The sequence below is a fragment of the Taeniopygia guttata genome, chromosome 15 (genome assembly GCF_048771995.1).
Source record: "Taeniopygia guttata chromosome 15, bTaeGut7.mat, whole genome shotgun sequence".
In the NCBI taxonomy this organism is placed as follows: Eukaryota; Metazoa; Chordata; class Aves; order Passeriformes; family Estrildidae; genus Taeniopygia; species Taeniopygia guttata.
This window is the reverse complement of record NC_133040.1, coordinates 13,154,217-13,180,116: the sequence shown is the minus strand read 5'-3', so window position 1 is coordinate 13,180,116 and position 25,900 is coordinate 13,154,217. Positions and strand designations below refer to the sequence as shown.

General features: G+C 42.8%; 1 protein-coding gene across 1 annotated transcript in view; it reads left to right on the top strand.

Moving 5' to 3' along the window:
* Positions 1-17,042: 17,042 nt before the first annotated feature.
* TMEM132D (transmembrane protein 132D) overlaps positions 17,043-25,900 on the top strand; it is a 157,287-nt gene continuing 148,429 nt past the window's right edge. Inside the window, exon 1 of the mRNA XM_030285621.3 lies at positions 17,043-17,985. Within this exon, the coding sequence (XP_030141481.2) occupies positions 17,907-17,985 (79 nt within the window). The 5' untranslated portion in view covers positions 17,043-17,906. The remainder of the gene's footprint in view (positions 17,986-25,900) is intronic.

The window sequence follows — 25,900 nt, the reverse complement described above, 5'->3', positions numbered from 1 at the left end:
GAAAACTACACCAGGCTGTACACCAGCAGCTGCTTGCAACTAAATTACTCTACAAAACTACACCAGCAGCTGCTCTCAACAATGCTGAGAAATCCCTGCACTCCTTCTGCATATGTATGGGTGTCCTTGCACTGGGGTTTGAATTGACAGGGGGTTTTATTTGAGGCATATCCCTCAAACCAGCATTATACTGAATATCAAATTTGTCAGATTTATCAGGTTATCTGATTTTGTAGAGCTGCTTCTATTTGCTGTTGGAGTTGTGTGCTGAAGAATAGCCATAGCTCAGCCTAAATGAATATTTCACTTACCTGTTTAACAGACCGTGAAATAGCACAGGCCACACCACATAAGAATTTCACTCATATTAGGCTAGACCTTTTGTTTTCATGTTATATACAGTGGTAGATTTATCTATGTTGTAATACTAAGTGTAATTTATTGTAAATTTATGAGGAAGACTGTAAGGAGGATCCAACTTTATCACAACAAAACTGATGAAACAAGGGGAGCTGATGCCTTGTGCTGAGGTGGCTGAGGCTGAAAGGCACGGGTGCACACCAGCACTGCTGCTTTGGACACAGAATGTACATCAGGAATGTCACATCTGTGGCACAGCTGTGGCACTGCTGGCCTCTCAAAGAAACCCTGCAAGGGTTGAAGGAAGGGGAGAGAGCTGGCTACAAGCATTTGTTTCCTCTTGGCCTTTTCTTCTGTTAGTTTACTTATTAACAGAATACTCTGTCCCATCCCTGGATTTTTTGTCTGCCTTCCTCCTTTTATTTCAGTGGTTTTGCTGAAGTTAGCATTCACTTCAAGTATCACACGCAGAGCTGACATTGATTTCTAACCAGCAGTGCAGTTACATTTAAATGAAGGTGGAAGAGCCTCGACTGGGAAGAGAAGCCATGACATTTATCACAGATGCATAGAATGGTTTGGGTTGGAAGGGACTCAAAGCCCACCCAGTGCCACCCCTGCCATGGCAGGGACCCCTTCCACTGTCCCAGCTGCTCCAGCCCTGTCCAGCCTGGCCTTGGGCACTGCCAGGGATCCAGGGACAGCCCCAGGCTCTGGGCACCTGTGCCAGGGCTGCCCAGCCTCCCAGGGAAGGATTTCTTCCTAATATCTAATCTAAATCTACCATCTTTCAGTTTAAAGCCATTACACCTCACTGTGTCACTGCCTCATTTTCTGAAAGACTGATTACCTCCTCAGCCACAGTGGTGCTGATCCCTAGAAATCCATGATGTATTCTTCTGACAGAAGGAATTAGATTTATCTGATCTCTGTTACAAAAACATATGGGAAATCGGTTTTCTTTCAGCATGGTACTATTCAGAGGTGTAACTGTTGACTGAGGCAGATCTTGCACCATAAAGAACAAGATAAGAATTTAACTTCCTGGAGAGTAACAGACTTTTTTCCACACACTTAAACTGAACTATTTTACTATTAAAATGAACTGTTTTGCTAATAATTTTTCTTCCAAAAATTCCAAACACCCATATTCAAAAAGGAGCAAATCCCCCACAGCACATCAACTGTTGATCAAACTGCTTTTGTACTGGGGGATAGATTTGGAATATTTTTCCTCCAGAAATTCATTGTGCTGGAATAGACTTCTGAGACATAATTAAAGGTAATGACTTCAAATGCACTGAAACTCCTGAGTGTTTGCTGCACAGTCTCAGTTATCCATAATTGAATAAGCAGTTAAGATTTTAGTCAATTTGTCTGGAAGTATTTCAGTTCATTGGCTTTACAAAATCTCCTGGGCTCATCAGGAACTGCTGCACACCTCCCCTCATCCCTTTCATTTTCTGGTTAATGCTCCAGCCTATTTCCATGCAAAGGGCTGCTGCTTGAGAGAGGAACAAAGTGCATCTTGGTTTGCTTGCATACATTTACATCCCAATGAAAACCATCATGTTGAAAACATCTGGGTTAATTTTAGGCATTCAATTCAGCAGGAATATTCATATGTGTAAATATTTTCACAATCACTTCTGTCCCAGAGGATAGACATGAAATGAAATTTGAAGCCTGATATACTACTTTTTTCTGTAAATATAAAAGTCATAGGAAAACATGTTTTTTTCACTCTTTGCTTTTAAAATATTAGTTCAAATGATCAGGTTACTAAAGGGACTCTATCAAGGCCTAATTTAGGAACTGATGAGGTAACAATATAAAAAATCAAATCCATGCTTCCTCTGTGTTGTTAATCTATGATTTTCTGTAAGACTGAAGTTGAGCCTGTGTAAAATAGAGTTTTGCATTTGGAATTTTTCTCCTGATGAGCTAGAAAATGTAGCAATGTGGGTTTTATTACTATTCTTTCTTTCATGCCTCTGTTTTTTTCTTCTAGCCCATAAGAGGTTCTTTGCATGTCTTAGCCTGAATGAATGTTTAGGTTCTTCAAGTGAAAAAATATTGCATATTGAAGTATGCATATGGAGTAATAAAGGTGTTTGTGATGATGTCCATTGTCTGTATTAAAAAAAAAAAAAAAAAGAAAAGAAAATAACATTAAAAGAGGGACCGACTAATTGATCATATACTGCTTACACAAATCCAGTCCTTCAGTTCACTTTTATATCCCCCTTTTATATTTATGGAATTGAACTGAGATTGTTATTCTCAGCATCCAGGCATAGATGTAGGTTTGAAAGTAATGAAGTTAAAGGCTGTGGAACTCAAGCTTTTTTTCTTTTTTTAAGTTCACATGATTGATGTAGATTATACTGTAATGTGTCCAGGAGATACAGATGCAAAATTATATGGAATTGATTGGATGACAGTTAAATCAGCCCCAGTGTGCCCTTCTGCCTGGCAGCCCAGCCTCCTTCCCAGGCTTTTGTTACTTTGTCATCATGAGGAGAAGTCATCTGCTTTTGCAGCTTTTTGGTTCAAGTGGTCTTTTCATGTTAAATCAAATGAAAAGTATTCAACACTTAACTGTTGTTGTTGCTTTGCTACCTGAAGCATTGACCTGACAACGAAAATAATCACTGCAATATCCCATAGGCTTCCTCCATTACCAGATTGACAGCAGCATGCTGTTTTGATTTAGATTAGTGGCTCATGATGGCTGCTGTTAAAACTTTTGCTCTTCCTAAAAACTCTATTTCAATTAATTTTTTTTGTGCAAAGGTGAAGGAGCTGGTCCCTCAGAGAAGTTAGCTAATAATTTCGTAGTGAAGAACTCCTGTGTTTCAAAGACAGAATAATTCAAGTGAGCTGAATAAACCTTGAAAAAATAGGATGTATTTATTGACCAAAGAGGTTTCCTTCACTTGGCATGAAGGAACACGAGTGAAGAACTGGTGATGAGTCCCTCTGTCGTTGTGCTGGCTGCAGGGAGAAAGGGTTTATCTATGTGTTGAATTAATTTGGAATAACAGGAGAAAAAAAAAAAATTTTTTTTGTTTTATTCTTTATATCCTAACCAGCCATCATCTCCCCAGACTAACCTAGAACTTTTCAAAGCAAAGGATTATCATATTATTTTTCCAAAAAAAAAAGAGTTTTCCTATAGGTTTTTTAAAAAATTCAGATCAGCCAAAGTGCTGGAGCCTTGCCTTTATTTTGTGCAGCGTGGGGAGCCACATGCTCTCAGTCCCCCAGGGCAGTAACTGCAGCCATGTGTGTGCCCTAGCCAGGTTTCGGTGTCAGCACAGGAGGGCAGGGCTGCCTGCTGGGGCTCAGCAGAAATTCGCTCTGTGTGCTGACATCTGGGCTGCATTTTTGGTAAATGAGTGCCAGCAGGGTGACCGACAGCAAAGGCAGCAGCTGAGTGCAGGAAATGCTTGGGAAGGGATGCTCAGGTATTTATTGTGTGGCAGCAGGGGGACAAGTCATTCCATCCAGTTACCTTAACGCATCCTGGCATAACAGAACCTCAACCAGGCTCTAAAAATTACTTAATATGAATAAAATATTTATGTTTTCCGTGTATAATGGATGAGTGACCTTAAAATAGTGCCATGTGAATAGACCCCTCTAGCTCAACAGCAAAATGCTCAAGTTGTCATCACGTTTCTGCCTATGAGACATGACTGAATCAGTTCTGCTTAATTCAACCATAAAAACAAACTCATGAGACCTGGGGATTTCAGTTACCCCCAGGAAGGGCACCCCAGCATGTGCACAAGTGTTATCTGTGCAGGACACTGCAGATTAGGCCTGGATTATCACACAGGAGGGATTTGGGTGTTGCCCTCAAAGACTGTCCCAAATAATGCAAACAGTAATCAAAGACATGGCCTGAGCAATATTTCTAGTTACTCTTTTCAGTGAATATTTTGATACCAAGATTAGAGAGGAAATTACTTTTTTCTTAACTGTTCAGCAAGCACAGACTGAACAATTGAACAAAGTAAATTGTTATCAGCAACTTCAGTTTAAAAAGATTTAGGCCTGAGATCTGATTTGCTAATTCTGAGGTTGTGGCAATCTTCTAATATTTTTTCCAGTAAGCATTTCTAGTCAGGTTTTACTCATCAAGAACTCAGTTCAGTTTAAGTTTATACCTGTCTCGCTTCCACAGTTTCCTTGATGTCTACTCAACTTGTGGGAATTTTGATTTAGAGACCAGTTCAAGAACTAAATATCAACAGCTGATGAGAAAATGCTTCTCTGTGCACGGCTTAAAGGCCTCATAACTTACATCCCCACATTCTTCATTAATATGCAGTTATACAATTTATATACCACTTTAGTCATTAGCATATAAATTGCCACCAATATACTGCATTCCCAGTGAAAAAATAAGCCAGTGTGAGGAAAAGAAAAGCTACCACAAAATGCCTGGTGTTTTTATATCTATAGCTGCTTCAGTGAATAATAACCCCAGAGAGTCAAGCTGATACACTTTGCTTCATGATGTAGAAATGTTGCTGTGATCATTTCCGCACCACTCTCAATTCCTTTCCATCTGAAATATCAAAATATTTTCCTGTTTGGAAAGTAAGCAAGTATTTTTGTAGAACATTCTAAATAAAAATCTAAAATCACATTGATATTATTTTACAACGTCACTCAAGCTCCAGACTGGAAAGCATTTTCCTTCCCACTTAGAAGAATGGTAAATTTGTAATTGTCTTGATTAATGACCTGCTTGCTGGTCTTGATGACTTGGGTTAACACAAAAGTAGCTTTGAGGGCAGGAGCCAGAAGATGTGGCAACAGGCCTGAAGTGAGAACCCTTTAGAGATGGTTTGATGTAGGGATATCTATGTGTGCCAGGAAAGCAGCCTCCAGCAGGACATGTTGAAATAGGTGGCAACTTTCCATTACAGTTTTGGGGGTTTTAATCACAGCTGGAGATGCTTCTGTTACGTGGTGGATTCACAGTGGAAGATGATAGCAGAGATTCATGAAGATCAGATGGAGAAGAACAAGCCATCACAAAAAACCCCAAAACAAACTGTAAAAAATCCACCAGGTGAATTAGCCTAACTTTATAAAAGACACTTAATTTGAACTGCAATAAAAACACCAGCTTGCATCCTTTTCTAGTTTAGAGATGCATTATTAGCTTCTCAAGATCACAGTTTCAGGTAGTTCAATTGTTCCTCAAGAACACTCTTTGTTTTACAAGAACAGAGCTTTTTGACAGTCTTGTTCAAGATATAATTAGAACAATTAAGTCATTTTAGGTTAACTGCAGCGGCAAAGAATCCCATAGACTTTAACAGGAGGAGGACTGGCTTTGAACTAAGCTTAGGCATGATTTTTTTCTCATGTCTTTGAAGACACAAATAAAAGAATCTCTCTCACATGGCTGGATTTGCTGGTTAATTATCCACAGCATCTGCAGCACAGAATCCAGTCTTGGGCTATTTCAGGTTTGGCAAGACAAATACATGGCTCTGCAGTCAGAAAACTGCATCCTTGCTAAAATCACTGACATCTGGAATTACCAAGAGCCAGGGACTGGCCGGAGTTGGTGGCTTTCCATAGGTAAAAATGTATTGCAAGGTGACTGCACATTCATCACCATTCATGGCTGGGCTACCCATTGCATTATGCTTTTGAAAATATCAGAAGAAAAAATGTGGAGCTTTTCCTATAATAAAATAGCAAAAATTCTTGTGCTTTTTACAGAGCGTGAATGGCAAAGTTCTCATTTGGAACCGTAACTCACCACAGTTTTCAGAGGGCTCAGAAATAAAATCAGAGTCCTGTAATAAAGGCTGTCACAATGTCTGTGTCAGATGAAGTGCAAAATGTAGATATTTGTAACTGTGGTGTCATTTCCCTCTCTATGGACAGATCTTTTTTCACAATTACCTATGAATATACATAAAAGTGACAGGAACTTCTCCCTTCTGGTCATGTCTGAGGGCTGACAGGAACACTGAACATACCAAATAATGTCCCAGTTTCCTTATAAAATGGTTAAAATGAGCCATGCCGCTCTCTGATAAAATTTCTGTGTCACTTCTAGTATAAATATTGTCAACCATTATTTGCCAGTCTTTAAATACTCTGAGTCCTTTTCCCCTGAGATTTGGCTTTGTGGTTGCCTGAGATCATTCCACCTTGGTGCCGTGCTCTGGGTTCACTGCTGCTGAGGCTGGCAATGCTGCCAGTGCAACAGGCCCCGCTTTGGCAGCGTCATCTCTGCTGTCCTGGTGTTGAGATGGAGGCTGCTTGGAAAAGAAGGAGATTTCTCACCATTTGGGCAAGTGCTACTGATCCCTGAGGAAATGTGAACGTCCCACACTCAGTTACTTTATTCAAGTGTAATTTAAAACCAGCTCTCAAGCATAATGGGATGTTACAGCCAATATTTATTTTTCTTTCATTAGATAAATAGTATTAAATTGCAATCCTTGAGAAAATTGTACAGACTGTATCACATTTCAATGTGTTTGAGCTTGAGTCTCGCTCAGGCAAATTCTCATCATATTCAAATAACCATCATTATGCAAATAAGAACATCCTCATTGACAAGCAAGTTTAAACTGGATGGTTGTTTTTTATCGTGATGGATTATCTTCCTCCTGGTAGCAGCTACTACACGCAGCTCGGAAGAGCTGTACAGGTCCTGGTTATTCTTCAGATTTCTTTTGCCAGTTGCAAGCTATGGGTTTTGCCAGCAAGGATGGATTTTGTTCCTCTTCCCATGGATGCTGCTTGAAAATCAGCACAACATTGACATTAGAGAGAAATCACTTTTCTTTTCCCTGATCAGACCATTTGCAAAGTTTAACTTAGTCTAATCTACTCTGTTGTGCTCTAAAGTTGAATCCAGTGATGTTTCTCCCAGGCCTGGTCTCCCAGGCTGTAATTTTGGCTGAGCACAGTGACTCTTCCTGTCCTGCAGCAGCAGACCTACGACAGCACCACAGCCCGTTCTTCGGTTCAAATGTTGTGCCAAGCTCACAGAGAGAGAACAACAAAGAAATGAAAATGAAATCAGCTGCTCTTAAATAAAATAAGAATTACAGAAGGATGTAGCTTACCTTGTGAGCTCCATTTCATAATGACAGCTGGTTTATTACACCTTTTACAGACCATGTGTTTAATCAATATAAAACTCTAATAATGTAACAAGATCCTGCAATGTTTTCTGACAAGTCCTTGTAAATTTTGCTGGAATACTTCTTGTTAAACAAAGATTAAATGTGGCAATTAAAAGCAGGCGATAATGTTCCAGGAAGAGAGCTTTATTTCTACACATGAAATGGGTACTATGAAAGGATTGTTAGGCTTTGTAAACTTAAAAAAAATGAGGTAGTGACAGAATAGCTATTACTTTGTATAAATAGTCAAATAAGCAAAGCCACACTTGCCTTGGACTACATGACTGTGAGATTTTCAGCAGTACAGAAAACAAACAAAAATTGCGTTCATTCCTATATATCAGCACTTCAGGTAAAATAATCTGAATTGCATCAATTCCATGATATTAATTGAAACTGTTTAATTAAATCACCCCAATATGATTGCTGAGAGCATTACTCACTCTGTAATGGTGTCACTAACTTGGCAATTGACACTTTAATTTCTGAGTACAAAACAACTTGAAATGGTGCTGGAGAAAAGGCCTGAAATGATGCTGAACATAATTGAGGTTTCAGTTTGCTGTCTGAATCAACGAGTGCCAGATCATGGACATCCTCACTCCCACTGATGATCAGCTATGCATGCAAAGTCCTCCTGACCTGTCGTGCATGTGCTGATGCTCACCACAGAAGAGAGCTCCAGTTTTTGACCTTCCAGCCAGAGTTAGAAGGTTTCAGTGCTGCAGAACAACTCTATAATCCTTAAACCAATGCAAAAAGCACATCCAAAGCTTTAGGAAAGAAAGTGAAGCTGATTCCCATGAGCAAGAAGATCATCTGCATGATAGAAATGGAGTGTGTCAGCAATTTGCAGTCAGCTGTTAGTTAACCTTGTGGTGAAACAGAATTCTGTGGGATAGAAAAAGCGTTTCCCAGGTTTACCCAGACAGGTTTTGTGGTTCAGACCCCATAAAGAGCCTGATTTTGCTGAGCTCTGGGGAGTCTGACACCCACATCTGCTGCTTTTCCTCTTGAAGATGAGTCATAGCACAAGAAAGAATGGAAAGCACTCGGGTATGGAAGGAGACAAAATAGAGCTGAACTGTCCTGGAGTGTTTGGACAACCTGAGAATCCTTCTTGTCTAATTCTGGTGAGTGTTGAATATAAAATTGAACTGGAAAAATCATTCCCTGTTCCCTCTCAGGTGGATGTCTTCACCACTAGGTTTAAATGTCACTCCAGTGTCATACTCCTGACAGAGACCCCTGACAGAAAAATGTGATATTTGCATTGGCATTGAAGATCATGCCAGACCTGCTCAGGCGAGATCTCAGTGTTAACTGCACATGGCCAGTTATGTAATTCAGTGTTAAATCTAGATTTATGCGATTTTGAGATAAAGATTGCATTTGCTCTAATCCTGGGATAATCCTTGCTTATTTTTGGAGATCCTTGAAAACAAACTCTGTGACAAGATCTACCCACAGGTATTCTTAAAAACTTATGATGATAAATTAACAGCAAGTCTCTTTTGGCAATTCTCCTGGCCAAAGTCTTTTGATGCCCATCCAAAGATGTAAGATGCATTTTTCTCCGTGTGCAAATCACAAGCCAGACTTTTGAAGTTAATCGTGGCTTAATGATATGTACCAATATGAGTTCGATGAGAATCAGGTGAAGTGCTTAAAACCAAGTAATGAAAGAATTCCCTCACAGAAAGCCACCAGCTAACTTCTCTGTTCCCTGTTCTCCCTGTGCATTCTCTCTAATGCACTGCAGCTGAATGGCTGCTGGGGGAAAGCCTCTCCTAACAACAACAAGCTGCTTCCAATAAGATATCTATGAATTATGTTTAATTGGTTATTTGGAAACTTTGTGCTTATATAGGAGAAAGTGTCACTGGGAAAGTGTCATAGGATGAAGTGTCACTTCATCCTACATGATTTTGTGTCCAGGGGAATGACGCAACCAGACTGTTTTGCACCCTGAACTCAGTGCTGTGCATTTAAACATCTACATTCCGTTTTCCCAGGAGAAACTGAAAGAGAAATCCAAACTTTCATTTCTTCCCCGTGGCTTTCAGTGGGTTCTTGGGTTTGCTGGGTAGCTTTAATTCACAAAACAAATCTAACAGCCAACAAACTTATGCTGTGGGACCAAATGCCAGCAGCTCCCTTTAGTGGAATGTTAAGCAGCATAGGTAGTTGCTGGTAAACCTGGTTTAAAATTAATCCATAAAAAGAAAAAAAAAATCAATTTTCTTCTTAGATTCCCAAACCATCTTATTCTCTCAATTTATTTTTTCTTCCAGCTTTGCTACTGTACATCCATTGTCGGTTCTAATCCCTCAGCTTCCCAATTTCGCATGCAAATTTGTTTCTTTTGCACAGGATCTTGTTTTCAGAGTTGTTGGTTTGAGGTTTTTTTTGTCACACATTCACAGAGCTAGTGTAATTTTCCCCTCCCCAGTTTCTTCTCCAGCAGCTCCAACTGCAAGGACAGCCAATGTTTATAGTGAGAAGGTTAAAATATTCTGGAAATCTTCCGTTGCTTCCTCCCGTTTACTGACGCTGCAGTTTCAATATGAAATCTACTATAGTGTGGAAGCTGTTTGCAATATAGTGTAAGGGCTTCCTACCATATGGTCTCCCATCTGTGATAAGAATGAGGGCTTTGGAAAAAAAGGCAAAAATTTCAGTGTGACTGGAGCTGAACTGCATGCAGTTTCTGCCTGCTTTGAGGAATTCTTGAAAAGTAAATATGTGCATTATGCATGTCATGAATTCTTCCACCTCCTGCTTATTCCCCATTGCTGAGCAAGCATTTTCTGTGTAAAAAACAGTGGCTAAGATTCCTGGAGAATGAGTGGAAGTGAATAAACCTCAGGAGCCTAGTTCAGTAATCAGTCTGCAGACACTTTAGTTGCCTTTAGTGACTTTTAGCCCTTCATGCTTTGGAGAGGACAGGTACAGCCTTGCTGTACAGATGTTAAACTTACAAGTGTCCCTGTGACTCCTTTAAGGCTTTTGTGGAACCTGCTTACCCTGGTCACCTCTGCTATTTCCAGTGTAAGCGAGGCCAGACAGGAGGAGATCTATGGGTTATAGCAGACAGCTTAAACAACCCCCAAACCACCAAAAAACCACAGAAGAAGGCAAAAAGAGGAACTGTTTAATTTAAAATGTCTTTGTGGAAGTTACTTTTAAATCTTACATGTTTCTGTATTGCAAATTTTTCCTCTTGGCGTTTCTGATGTTCCTGTCTCTCATCACTCTGCAATGGAGTTGGCATATCTGGATTTGCAGGTGAAAGATTCATTGTCTTCTATAGTAGGTTTGAATTGGCTCTATGTAACTATATGTAATATTGGCTCTATGTAACTACCCATTTTGCTACACTGGGTCATCCATTCATAAATATTTTATAAAGAGCCAATAAATTATTAAACTCTTATAGCATTACAACATGGATATAATAGTAAAAAAATGTTATAATCACATTATTGTTGAGTATTACCTATAAGCAAATAACAGACTTAATTAGACATTACAAACATTTAACCTTCATTAAAAATCGATTAGACATACACTTTATAGACCAGCCCTAAATACACAGTGTGATCTAAACCATACAGAATTTGGTATGCAGACAAAATATTGCAAAAAAACATACCCAATATTTTGGGCAACAACATGTCTTCAGCAGCCAACAGAGATCCAAGAAAGGAAGCAGACAAATATTTTCTGTATGATTCAGTAATTTAAGTAATCTCATTCCTTCTGAATCCATATTAAGCGGGACAATCAGTCAGTGTGTTTTAAGGGACTCAGCTAACTATTTGTTATCTAGAAACGGAAAAGTTTAAAACCGAGAAGTTTTGCTTTTTCCTCTAATATCCTTGGTTTACTGTTTCCTCATGCCCTTTATTTCACTATAATTTATACATTTATATACATATTTCATTCAGATGCCAATTCTTGTCTCGGTTTGAGGAGAAAACACGCAGAGCTCAGGTGTCAGGATGATGCCTGAGCCCCGGTGAGGAACTCCAGCACTAGGGGTCACTGGCACTCCATCAGTATCCGCGTCTGTGACAAACGGGGCTGGGCTCTGGCGAGGCAATGAGCCCATTTTCCTGCGAATTTCAGGAATATCGCTGCTGTGTGCACACGAGTCGGCACCGTATGTGTTTATTCCCTGGGTTTTTTGGGTTTCTCGTTCCTCCCGAATTCTTTGGCTGTGCTGTTTCTTTATGTATTTCAGCCTAACCTACAGTCAGCTGTAAACTCGTGTTCCATGGGGGCTGGGAAACTCCAGACCTTTGGATCCAGGCCACAGTAATCAGCCTGGGGCACTAAAATGCTCTCCCTGCGAGGTTTTTGCAGCACTGGGCTCCTTCTCTCCAAGGGATGTTGTGCACAGAACATCAACTGGTTCTCAGAAATAAAAATTCTAATCATTGAAGATTGGACCTCTACTCACAATTTTGTGATGCAGATTATAATTAGTGTATTTAATGACCCTTCTAGTAAAAAATGTCAATTGATTTGGCATAAAAATTGCATTTTTAATCCTGTTAATGTAACTGTTATATTTTCAGTATTTTTTCATATTGAAAATGAAGGTCTAAATGATGAATTAAGGAATCTCTGTCTTGGTTTTCCAGAAAATGAAGTTTGCAGTACATGCAGGAAAGGTTTTCATATCTCCAGAGTAATTTTAAATGGGCTTTGCTTTCCTTGATTGCATCACATCAACTTGTCTTTAGTTACATCTCAGGTCAGGCAGGGTAACATCTGTTCTTTGGTTTCACATTATCTGCTCCTACAAACCAGTGAGTTTCCAGCTGCTCCCCTGGGAATGTTATCAGATTTCCAGCTGGACACCTGCTTGTGAGCACTGACATTCAGCCACTTGGGTCACTCTGCCTGTGCTAACTTGGCAGGCATTGCTGCTTTTGTACCTGTTCATTTTCTCACAATATAGAGATATTTCTTCTCATACTGACTTCTGCCTGAGGTGCACACATATTGGTTTGTTTATTTATTGAATTTTCTCTGAGCTGGCCTCTGCACCCTGTGTGATTTGGTCCTTATAAATCATTGTGCTTTATTGTGATATGAGTACGGTAACTTGCAGCCCATGGCAGCTTTGAAAATCCTACTGTCAGATGAAGCAGGTTAATGTATTAACTCATTAATTCAAACAAAAAGCTCTCTTAGATACACCTTTGCCTATAAGGGTGCTGTTGATTTGGCTGGTAAGAGCCTAGCTGTGTTGTGATAAGGTCCTTTGTCACTTTGCGAGTGACAAAGGAAATAATTTGGAACTGAGATATTTCTGAGTTTTCATTGGAAACAAGTAAAGTAGAGTGGAAATTCTGACATCATCTCCTTTTGCAGCAGTTGTGAACTGACAGCAAGGCCAGCAGCACAGAGCAGAGCTGCAGGAATGCTGTTCCCCACTGAGGCTGGTGTCTGATCATTAAGGAGATGGCACTCAAGGGGCACTGCCACAGCCAGCAGAAATACAAGCTGTCAAACAGATCTTGCTTTCAGCCTGGCCAAGATTTTTCAGTGACTCTGCTTTTCTCATAAAACAGAAGCACTATACGGAAATCAAGTGATTTCATTTCTTATTTCCCTATGTCGTTTGACTGAACACATGAGAATTAGTTTTAGTCAAATTAACAAAGATTTAATGCTTCATTCTGCTGTCACCAAAAAAAACATCTAAGTGCTGGTTAATGTCAAAAAAAACCCCGTAAAATGCAGAAATTAAGAGGCAACTGAAGCGTGTGGCTCAGTGTGGTCTTCGTGGCATCTCCCATTAAGCTGTTCTGATTTTCAGAGCATTTCTGTGGCAGCATCACAAGGAGACTCAGCTGTGGCTGTGGCACAGCTGGCCAAGGTATGGGGTATACCAGTACCCGAAGGAAGGCCCTTCCCAAAACCTCTGCATTACACAAAGAGAGGCAATAGAGAGGTGTGGTGAGGAAATAAGAGATAGAAACATGGAACAGTAATGCAAGAACTTAGGCTGTGCATTCTAACTGGCAGTCACAGTACACCTGCTGCCTCATCGCTGCTCAGTGTTTTGGAGACAACACATGAAATTGTATAAAATTGCTGGGAGGTCAAGCTGATCATGCTGATGCCTTTTCATCTTCTGAATCTCTGACTCTAATTGCTCCTCTCTTTGGATGTTGTGCAGTTCCAAACCAAGATAATCCATTTCAATGCCCTTTGTGCAATCCCAAGCAAAGGAAAAAAAATAGGAGTAAAAATCTGTCTCTGTAAAAATCAATGGCAAGGCATGCACTGACTTCAGCAGAACCAGGATTTTTCCCTCAGAGTTTAGTTGAAAGTGAAAAATATTTTTGGAGAAAAATGTGTGAATGCTCAGATTAAAAGACTCAATAAAATGCCCAGTTCCTCCAGGTCTGTGGGCTCTGAGACAATTTTTAAATGCAGCTGGCTTTTGGAATGTATTGTTTGCTTTCAGAACTCCAGGCATATTCTGTATTTCCATGTCTTTCTTTCTATCTCTATAGATTTATTAATGAGGTATCTGTATCTATATCTGTCTACCTAGATGTGAAATACTGGGCAGAGGAACATTTTTGCTCATGTACTTGGCTCCAGTTTTTCCTTGTGCAGCTCTCTGCCTCCTCAGTGGGGCTTCCCCCAGAGCTGTGCTTTTAGCCTGTCAAAGAGGGGACATTGCTGCTTTAGAGAACCCACCCTCAAACAGAAACAGGAATTGATAAACTGATCAGAACAATTAGCAATTTTAATGACATCATGTTGATACATCTGCATGTATCACACTGCAGATGACACAAGAAGTCTCGGGATGAGGATGGATCTTTTCATTACTTTGTTGGGTGTGGATTAATCAGTTTCCTACCTTTTCTATTAGGTTGTGGGTTTTCAGGTCTCACCACTCTCTCATGTTTTCCTAATGCTAGTTCTGCCTTCACAATTAGTTGTGTTAATCACCCAGAAAAGATGAGGCATTCTTGCCAAAATAACATATTGCTAATGAAACAGGAAGATGTTTTCTCCTTATGAGTTGTATAAATCGCTGTGATCTCCATGAGCAATGCACAGGAAAGGTTTTCATCCCAGCAGCCTTGGCCAGGACAGTTTGCACAGCAGATGTGCTGCCACCCGCACTGTGGGCACAAACTGGAGCTGGGACACCCACTGTGCAGGGGGCAGCTTGACCTTCAGCTGGTACTTAATACAATGCCCACTAAGCCAGAAGTGAGATTCTTTTTGGGCAGGGCAAGAAATGGGTGCACTTGTTCATGTCTGAAGGGACTGAACACGACAGTTTATTCAAAAGGTACTTGGCTTTGAGAGAGACTCGAGACCCAAATCTGGGTTGTGGGGATAACATGATAGTGGAAGATGAGGAGGAGGATGTTGACGAAATATTAAGTGTCCATTACTACTTACTAAAAGGTCTGCAGAGTGCTCTGGAGGGAAAGAGTATTGATGCATTAAAATTTAATAATTAGTTAGTGACCTTTCAGAATTACTTTAAAAAACCTTAAGGAAAAAGTAATAGCTTAGATTAATTTTTTCCCTCTCACAAGACCAAATTAAAATATTAATCTGTTCAGTGAGTAGCAGCATCACAGATGAAAGATCCTAGGTTCCACAGTTTCCATATTTGGGCTGAAAAATGAAATAAGTGCTTCCAAGTCTATTGTGTCAACAAGGATGTTGCAAAATATGAAGAGAAGGGGAAAAAGCTAATTTTGCAAACATAATATGGCTGGCATTAAAACTCTCTCACTCTGCATTTCTGTAACAACTTCTGCCCTTCTTTCATTCTAGTTACCCTGAATGACTGCAAGGCCTTAAAAGCCTATGCAGAAACCATCTCCAAATGGTGCACAAAATAACTGAACCTAAAAGCATAGAGGCAGAAATCGCAGAAGTACAGAAGAGAATCTTGGTTTGGTTTTCTTATTATTCCAGTATATTTTTTTCTTAAATTACCTTGGTGACTAAACTGCCCACATCTGTATCTGAAGAGAAGACACTTTTCATACTTTGCAGAGACTTCTTTTTGAAGCTTCTTCACCAGAACAGAGATTAACTGGAATGTTATCCTGGCACATTCCACCCTGCCACTGAATGAAGCTGGACACTGACTTCCTCCTCCAGAGCACGACTGCTGCATCTGGGATAGAGTGCTGTTTAATAATAATTCTCCTGTGCTGTACAACACTGCAAGGTTTGGCCATGACACCTGTCAATAACAGTTATTTCTCCTCTGTCAGGTAGGGATGTTCTGAGCTGGTACATTTCTGTTTGCAGTGCAATGCCAGTTCTAGCGATGTGCTTCATTTCAGCCCTGGGGAGCCTCTCAGGAGCTGGGAATCCTTCCAAAGCTGCCATGAACCTCCAAAATGAATTCACACCACCACACAAAATGCAGCCTTTTCTCACTGCATGGGTAATCATGTACTTCTCAGTGTTGGCAAACAGAAAGTGTGCAAAGTTTATTTTGATAGACTATTTACAGCTTCAGTGTTGTGGATGTTGATATACAGACAAATGTTTTTATTGCTCCCAAGCATGTACTCCACCAAGGAAGAAAATGACTATAAATTCTTGTAGCTACTTGTTTTTTGCTTTGCTTTGCTTTGCTTTGTTTTGCTTTGTTTTGCTTTGTTTTGCTTTGTTTTATTTTGGCTGTGGTAAATAGCATTTTGCTGCAATTCTATCTGCCAAGGATAATACAAATCTCATTATTAAGTTTGACCAAATGTTTGGGTTAGTATTGATACCTACTGTAATGGAAAACCTGAGGTCAGTTATTTTCCCCCAGCGCTTTTGGAGACTATTTTAGACCAAATGTCGGTATTTTTGCTGCTGTTTTTGCAACATATATGAAGTATTCCATTACACACCCCTCACATTATTTCCCTATTCTGCCTGCGCCGCGCTTGATTTGGCTCACGACTGTTGCAGTGGCTCGGGGAGAGCTGAAAACACGACAAATTGGGCCGAGGGAAGGAGCCAAAGGCTCGCCACGTGCAGCGGCACGCTCATGCCAGCGCGTCCCTCCGGCAGCCGCAGGGATGCGGTCCCTGGCTGCGCGTCCGTCCGTGCGGGCGGCTCGGGATGCTGCCGGAGCGGCTCGGGATGCTGCGGGAGCGGCTCGGGGATGCTGCCGGAGCGGCTCGGGATGCTGCGGGAGCGGCTCGGGGATGCTGCCGGAGCGGCTCGGGATGCTCTGCCTGCCCGTGCTCCCGGAGCGCCCGTGCCCTGTGCTGTGCCCTGTGCCCTGTGCCCTGTGCTGTGCCCTGTGCTGTGCCCTGCCCTGCCCGCCGAGAATGAGCCGGGTTCCAGCCGGGGATGGGCGCCGCTCCCGCCGCGGGAGGGGCTGGGCAGGGGCTGGGCAGGGGCCGGGCAGGGGCCGGGCAGGGGCCGGACAGGAGCCGGGCAGGGGCCGGGCAGGGGCCGGACAGGAGCTGGACAGGAGCCGGGCAGGGGCCGGGCAGCGGAGCCGGTCCGCGCATCCCCGGCCCGCCCCGCTCCGCCCCGCTCCGCGCCCCGCTGCCCGGGGATTGGGGCTGCCGGGCGGCCGGGGGCGAGGCGGGGCTTGGGCCGCGTTATTTATTTATTTGTGTGGCGGGGCCGTGTTGTTTTCTCGGCGGCGGCGGTCCGCCCGGTACCCCGAGAGCCGCGGGATGCGGCGGGGCCGGCGCGGGCGGGCGGGCCGGGCCGCGGGGGCGGGAGGTGCGCGCCGGCCGCCGGCCCCGGCAGCGCCCAGCGCCCCGCCGGCCGCCAGCCGCTGCCCCTGAGCTGCCCGGGCACAGAGCCGGGCGGGCCATGGGGAGACGGAGAACTTGAGAAAGAGCGAAAGCAGGAACGAGCGGACCTGCGTGTGCGGATGCTCGCAGGGCCGCTCACATCGCCTACCGGATAACTTGGGTGCCGCCGGCTGCTCCCCGCCATGCGGGCACCGGCCGAGTGAAGCGCATCCGCGGCCGGGAGGGCAGCGCTGCCCGAGCCCCGCACGGCCGCGGGGTGCGGGCACGGCCGCGGGGCTGCGGGCACGGCCGCGGGCTCCGGGCACGGCGCTGCCCGCCCGCCTCGGGCAGCTGCGGCTCCGCGCCGACCTCTGAATCAAACTGACTATTTATTGCGAGGAGAGGCTGTTTGCTCACAGCATCATCTGTTTGGAAGAAAGGAGGGAGGAAGGGGGAGGGTTAACGCTAAAGAAGTAAGTCTTCTCTGCGAAGGAAATGCCTTTTGCGCTTTCCAGATGACCTTTTCTGAAAATGTAGTTTCTCCAGCTGACCGGTTCTGATTCTGACTACCAAGTGTGTGAAACTGATCCCTAAGTGCTGCACAAACCGTAGGATGTGTGTTTCCGGGATTAGCAATATGGGGCATCTGTTGTCGCCTCTCCTCTTGAGCCTGGCAGCAATTTTTTCCAAAGGTAAGTCTTAATTTCTTCCGTTTCACCGCATCTTGTTTCTTATTTTGCACAGCCAGCCTTTCTTCCCTCTCTCTGTAGTGCCTTGCGTGCCGATACAATTCAAGACAGACTTGGGGGAAGCCATGTGCTAGTCAAAAACACCGAGGATGTGATGGGAAAGCCTGAGTGGAAGGATCTTTTCTTGGCTGACCATGACAAACAGTCTGGCAGTTTCCTGAGACATCTGTTATCTCCTTTCTGTACTTTTGGTGGGGTAGAAGATGCTGCTGCTGAGCTTAGCTCTGCTTTGGATTACAAAGGGTTTGTGTTATGGAAATCTGAAATCCCCAGAGGGACAAGCTGTTGGACTTGGCTGCCCCACCGTTATCTTCTGTGCCGGTTTTCACATTAAAAATCCTCTATCTCAGACTGACTGGCAGTGTTTTACCGGACCAAAGAAACAGGTACTTAGTGAAACGGTTGTAAGCTTTGATGAGATGCTGTAGCAGGTGGCTGATACCTGCATGCTGAGGAGAGTTGGAATGTCCTGGTGGCATGACTTCACACAACTCAGTGATTCCTTCTTGGAGCCCTCGAGCTTGTTTACAGTTGGAATCAGAAAACCAGCACGCAGGGAGGGCACATATCTTTGTGTGCATTTAAAGCTTCCTCGGAACTTAAAAGTTTCCATCGATGGCCTCAGCCAAAAGGTGAATGCACTTTTGCAATACTTCATTTAGATGATTGTGAGCATTCCTGTGAAATACAAATTAGGAGAAGTATACATTTCTACCGAGCAGATACTGTGCATCAGCAGTTATATTTTGGCAGGAAAACGTAGTTTTCATGTGATTTAGTCTTCAGAGGGGAATCAGAGCATATGCATTTAATCTCTTATTCTGCAAACTTACCGGTAAAGAGTCCTGCTTAAAAATATCCCTATTAAAAATATATTAGTTATTCTTAATGCCCTTTTACACTTACAGAGATCATAATTTTTCTTTTTCCTTAAGTGATTTATTTTTACTAATTAGTTTAGATCCACAGCTGAACTTATTGACAGAAGGCAGAATACATAGCTATGTATATCTGTGGTGCTTCCCTGTATCAAATTCCATTCTCATCCTTTTTTCCTTAGAACAGCTAAAGAAAGGAACAAAATTATAAGTCTTCTGAAATGTTCTGTAAATGAGGTGCCTACATAAGTCCTGTTCTAAAATTGCAATTGGAAATGCATTAGCAGCAGGGATTAGAATTCAGAGTCTTTTCAAGAGATTGCTTCATTCACATTGCACACCAGTAGCTTGTGATTGCCCAGCTAGGTTGTAAATGATGTATTTTATTAGAAGCAATATCATCAGTACTTTGGATAGGCTCACAGTGCAATAAGAGTATGAACTTCATTCCCTGGCTTTTGCTGTGTTCGAGTTTGCTGCCCTAACACTGCATTAACATAGTGCTGGACTGAGATTGCAGTTTATTCTAGGACTGGAATAAATGGCATTTCAGTTATACAAAACACAGCATTTCTTTTACTGCCAACTCAGCAATTATAGCATTTATGTGTGATTTCATGCTGAAATGTTACTTACATCTCTTTTGGAAGATGTATTAGGAAAATCTGCTTCACCAAAGGGGTTGTCAAGCCCTGGCACAGCTTCCTAGGAAAGGTGGAGTCCCTGTCCCTGGAGGGATGCAAGAGGCTGTAGATGTGGTGTAGATGTGCCTGGGGACGTGGTCAGGGGTGAAGGGAGCAGTGCTGGCTTGGCAGTGGCATTCCATGGTCTTGGCTTGGCAGTGGCATTCCATGGTCTCGGGGTCTTCCCAGCCTGAGGAATTCTGTGAGTCCCTGAGACCTGGCACACGAGGTCCCCCAGCACCACTGCTGTTAGCTGTGCTGCTGGTCTTGCTGGTCGGGTAGGCAGGACACCACTGCTCTTTAGTGATACAGGTCTGTCTTCAGTGCAATTGTTTATTTTTTCCTTGGTGACACACTCCATCTGCACTGCTATGCCTTGATACACTGGAAAGACCAGAGTGTTCCAGAGATTTATAGTGTGAACTTCACAGTGTAAAAGGTTGATTCCCACCCCCCTCCACGCAGTAAGATGAACAGACAAATAATACATCAGGCATGATTACTACTACAGGGCATGTTTCTTTGATGCTTTTCTGTTGCTAATAGAAAAACCCTCTCATTTATGACACGATGACAAAGTTTTCCTAAAGAGATATAAAAGCTTTTAACATGCAACAGCAATCAGCTGTCTATTGTGTATAGGGCTGCTGCTTATTACTCAGAACCATGGCAACACACCTTGTACTGCACAATTTCCAAATCTTTCAGGTAATAATGTTGAAGACTGGAGAATACTATTGTGATTTTGCTTTGCTTTTATCTTGTAAAATGCAGAGCTCCAGCCTGAGAAATGAAATGTTGTTTTCAATAATGAGCTAAAGATCCTACCAGGCCAACTTGTCAGTGCTGATATAATCCACGTGTGTTAATGCACTGTCAGTCTGATAGTGTACGGGTGTGTAAGGGCAGAGGTGATGATGCTCTGTGGCTGCACTTCTGGGGCTCTGCCATTTCACAGCTTTGTCTTCAGCAGTTTCCTGAGTCAGTCCTAGGAGGCCGATGCTGGCCCTTAGTTCAGCATTTTGCTGTTTGTTATCAAAGGTGGGAAGAAGTTCTTGGGAAAACTTCAGTCAAAAAATAACCAGGTCCAGCTGATGTTAATGAAAACAGACTATATACAACAGGCGTGATAATGTCTTGTTTAAATGGAAAGTCATCAGCTCCACTGGAATACAATAAAAACTTCAATACTTTATTTGAGCTCCAGGTTCCATGCCTGGCTTAAGTCTAGAATAAAAACAGCATTTCCCATAACATGCCAAACACTTTGGGGATGTACATTGTGAAACTAAAGATTCAGGAGCCTTTTTCGTTATGAATGTCTCCATATAAAACCGGATTTCATTGATTTCCAATTTCAAGTTTAAGCTGACAATAAAAACAATAAAAAGTGAATATATAAAAACAATAAAAAGTGAATATTTTAGTGGTTTGTTCTGCTTGTCTTCTGCTGAGCATTTTGTGTTCTTCTGTGTCATCCTGGGCAGAAATCTTCCTGCAACTTGCTCTCTAATGATATCTCAGGCCATAGAGCTGCTGGTTTGATTTTCTTTTTCTTTCAATTTTATTGACATGGAGGCTTGGCAACTGTGTTAGGCAGGATTTCCTTGTATCCCCTCAGGGTGTTCCCCATAGCTAGAGATGTGCAGAGCTCATGTTCAGTGCTGCAAATCTCCTGTTACAGCAAAGGGAGTGTGGGGAAACAAGGAAACCAAACCCCCAAATGTCTCGTTTTGGTTCATTCCTCTAGAAAAGTGGTAGTATATTAGTAATGGGATATAATTATGTGTATGGGGTTAAAATCAAAGATTGCTTAATTTATGAGATGTATTTTGTTTCCACTCCTCCCTGGTGGTGGCTAGACAAGAGTTCAGGGTTGAATGACAGTTCACATTGACTGATTGTGATTGTGATGATGAGGGACAGATTCTTATTCTCAAGTTTCAGTGCTGGTGTTTCTCGGGGACAGAGCCATTCCTGGCCTCTGTTGCTCCAGCTGTGCAGTTGCTCTGGATGGAAAATGTGGTGCTTGCTGCTTTCATGTGAGCATAAAAGTAGGTAGGAGCTTTTCCTGTGAGCTCTGCCTATGGCAAAAAAACCCCAAAAATTTTATTTAAAACCCCCAAAATAAATTAAATCTTTCCAGATTTAAGTTCAAGCACTTTCCTTAAATCCAAAGTTTTTGTGCCTTGTCCCAGCTGCACTGAACTTGAAGTTGTTTGAGACACTATAAAGGGAAGGGGAACGCAATTTTCGCTTTTTCACTCTTGCTGTGTTTCTTGCCACAGAACATTTGTGGGGAAAGCCCTATTCTGATTCCTTTTCTTTCAGTAAAAATAATAAGTTCAGACTAAAAAAAAATTCTACAGCTAGACCTGTGTTTTATTTGTCAGCTGTAATACTGACTTAATGTGATTTGGTTTCTAATATTTTCCTGTAATGTTCTCATTTTTTACTTCTGTCTTTTCTTTTATTAGTTCCTTAGGACTGGCAGGCTCTGTGACACCAACCAATGTTTTAGATATTAATAAAAGCAGCTTTATTCAATAAAGATCAGTTTTATTTAATAAAGGAGAGAATCAAAAGATAATCTGATTTTTCATGCTGCATTCACATTAAATCAAGCTCCTGAGGTGGTTGTGGATGCCAAGTCTAGTGGCAGTCTCTCGCAGGTCTAGGACACATAAACATGACTGCAGACAGATTGACTGCAGGGAAGCTGAAGAGGCAGCTGAGATTCATCACAAGTTTGGTTTATAAAGTGGTACATTAAATTACTTGATTTTCACCAGTCTTTGTAGTATTGCCTGCTGCATTATTAATGGCAGCTCCAAATGAAGCGGATTTTAAGTAGTTCCAAGACATGTAGATAACACTAATTATCATGAGCAGTTTAAAGTACAGATTTGAGGATGGTAGGCTACTTTGCCCTGGGGTTGAAATGTGGGCAGAGTTAACTGTAGAATGAGGATTGGCCTCTTCACGTCCTTGATTTCTTCTTTTATTGAACAGACTTAATTCCAGTGTAAGGTGTTGGTCTGATGGCCCCACAGAGCCAAGGGATGGAAACTCTTCATCTTCCAAAGCACAGCCTGTGGTGTCAGTGCAGACTTCATTCCCTGCCTCAGCCCTGTGCCTTCTGCAGGCTTCCATTCACACGAATGGAGTTTTCTGGAGTGGGATTTTCAGCCTGCAGCCCACACAGCAGTGGTGATTCACAGAACATCTGAGCAGTGTTGTGGAACCAGTGCCAGAAACCTTCTGCGTGCAAGGGAGGAAAAAGCCAGGGGAGGAAATGAAGTAACAAGGCTGCTTTCAGACTGCGTCCCAGTTTGTGTCTGGTCAGAAACAAAGACCTTTGTGACAATAGCAAAAGCGGGCACTGTGTAAGATGCTCTGGATTTCCTTTGGAAGGTTAGATGGCTTTTTCCTTGAAAGAGAAAAACCAGTGTAGTGGGACTCACTGCGGTGGCAGGAGTGCTGCAGTGGGCTGTTGGGTGCTGCCTCTGTGCCCAGGCACAGGCACTGCTGGTGGCAGTGTGTGTGAGCGGGGCAGCAGAGCCTTTACATGCCCACTGGGCAGGGCTGGGTGGGCAGAGCAGAGAGCCCTGCCAGGCTCTCCTGGCACCTGCACCGGGCCAGGAACTGCCTCCCAGCTCCCTCTCTGCACACAGGGTGCTTGTTTGTACTCACAGCCTCACCGCTGGGGTTTTTAACCAAGCCTCCCAGAAAGCTTCCCTGAGGGACTTTCTGTGCTGCAGACAATTCTGTGCTGCACGTGGCTCAGCAAAGTGCACTTTGGTTTCTTGTACAAATAGTGTATAAAAGGTTAGTAGTGGACTCGTCAATGTTGCTACACTTTCCCAGATTTACAAAACAGAAGGCTTCTTTCCTCCTGCTGTAGTCACTTCACCTCCTCTCAGGCCCATCTGGCTCTGTTTTTAAAGTTACTTTGAATTGGTTTGGTTAGTTTAGTTATTTGGTGTTTTATTTGCAAATAAAGACTTTGCTGCAAGGATGTTTTGGCTGAAGTGTTTCAGAGATTTGCTATAGTAATGGTTCGTAAGCAAAACAGACCCACATCTGAAAATAACCATGTAGATTCTAAACTAAAGAGGTATGATATTGAATAATGTAGCTCTTAAAAAAACAACAAAAGAAATCAGTCAGCTAGGTATGTATGAAAAAGCAGCAGGGGTAATAATAACAAGCAGCACAAGCAGAGGTGTAGAAAGATGTCAGCACACTCTTTACCCTTGGGGGACACAGCTTTGAGACAGACTAAGGAGCAACAGGAGCTCCTCTCCAGCTGAACCAGGATGCTCCACATCTTGTCCTTTGATGTGTCTGCTTGCAAGAGAGGCAGACTGTTGAGCAGACAGTCTGCAGATCTCTTGCTGAGGAGTAAGGCAGATGTCCAGATAATCACACAGATGAGTCTGCATGTCCTGCATGCTAAAAAAATCCTCCAAGTCACAAGTCACAGAATGTAGTATCATCTAATGCTGAATGGTCTCAAAACCTTGGATTTTTTGGACCCTCAACAGCATTTGCTTTTTATTTCTATTTTTAAAAGTCTAGTTTTATGTCTTCAGTCAATTCATTGTGCGAGAGGAGGAACCCAAAAATGGCAGAGGTAACTAGTCAGTGGTGTCTCTGAAGAATGATCTAATCCACAATACAGAGAAGGAAACAATCCCAGTTAGCCTTCAATCCACTCATTTACCAAAGATTCTGGATTAGCACATAAGTGTATCCTCCATTTTCTGCTGAGCCATGGTGACTCATTCTACTTGTCTTCATGAAAATAATGGTGATTTGCATCTGCTTATATTTGAAATATCTGTATTTATCCTTTAGCATCTCTGTCCTAATGTAATTAGCCTTGCTTGGTTAATTTTGATTTGCTGGTACACATGGGGTAGTTATTTTTCTTGTCTGTGTGTGTCAGATTCCTACATTTAACTTCCTACTTTGCTGCTAGCAGTGGGGTATATTCTCAGATTTTCCTGCTTGATGTTGTTTCTGTAGATTGTGTTTTGAGCTACTGCTAAAAGAACTATTCAGCTCTGCAAAACTTCGCAGTGTGATAAATCTGTAAATACACCATGTACCTGCAGTTACACTCCTGCCATCCTTACCGTGTTCTCAGAAATAAAAATAGGATCTCATTTGCTCAGGGTCACAAGTCTGTAGCTCTGAAGATGGAGAAGGATCTCTTTATGTGGTTCACAACAGAGGAGTTGGGGCAGAACCGAGCAGCTGATTGTGCCCAGCAGAGCAAAGAGGTGCACACACACTGGAAGTTATTGCCACTCGTGGTACAGGGAGTACTTCTGCACTCCTTTTCCCTGGGTTTGTTCTGTTTAGGATCTGTTTAACCCAGAGTTAGAGGCTGTGTTAGGTGCTGTGCTCACCTAGAGAATTAGCCACTCATCTGAAAACACAGAACACACTTGTCCTTCCTCTCTGGAAGGAACATGTGCAAAAGGAGCCTTGCAATGTACTGCTGTGTGTGCCTGGTACATGACGTGCTGAGTTTTGTCATGTTCTCACACTGCCAGGGCAAGGCCACTTCCAGATGTCACCGATGAGTTCCCTGTGCCCACTCCCAGAACTCTACTGAGAGGCCAACTGCCCAGCAGCCCTGTGAGTCAGGGTGTGAAAGATGGGGTCCGAAATGTGAGTCAGGGGGTGAAAGATGGGGTCCGAAATGTGAGTCAGGGTGTGAAAGATGGGGTCCGAAATGTGAATCAGGGTGTGAAAGATGGGGTCTGAAATGTGAGTCAGGGTGTGAAAAATGGGGTCCAAAATGCAGTGGGCACTTTCCAGAACCTAATTTGAGTTGTGCTGTCCCTCGCAGTGACAAAGAGGGGCTGCCCTCCAGTGAATAAAAGCAGTGTGTTGTTTCTGAAGCTCGATCTGGTGCTCTGTCCTTGCTCACCTGGGCTCCCCAGTTCATGCTCCCTTGTTCCATATCCTTTTCCATATTTCTGGGCTGTGAGCCTGCCCTGACTCTGTGTGCTCTGCTCTCTCCTCTGTGGCTGCCTGTGTCCCCTGCAGCACTGTCTGATAGGAGATGATTTCTTGCATACTGAACACTTGTGCACAGTGGGATCCTGTTCTGTGCTCCTGACTCCCTGACACCATCTGCCCAGCAAAGTGGTTTTAATGGGTTTCCACTGAGCCAGGCTGTACTACAGCCCTGGCAGCATGCTCCGTGTTTTTAAAAATAAACAAAATCTCTTCTGACAAGCCACGCACGAACACTGGCATCTCCAGCAAAATTGAGGATTT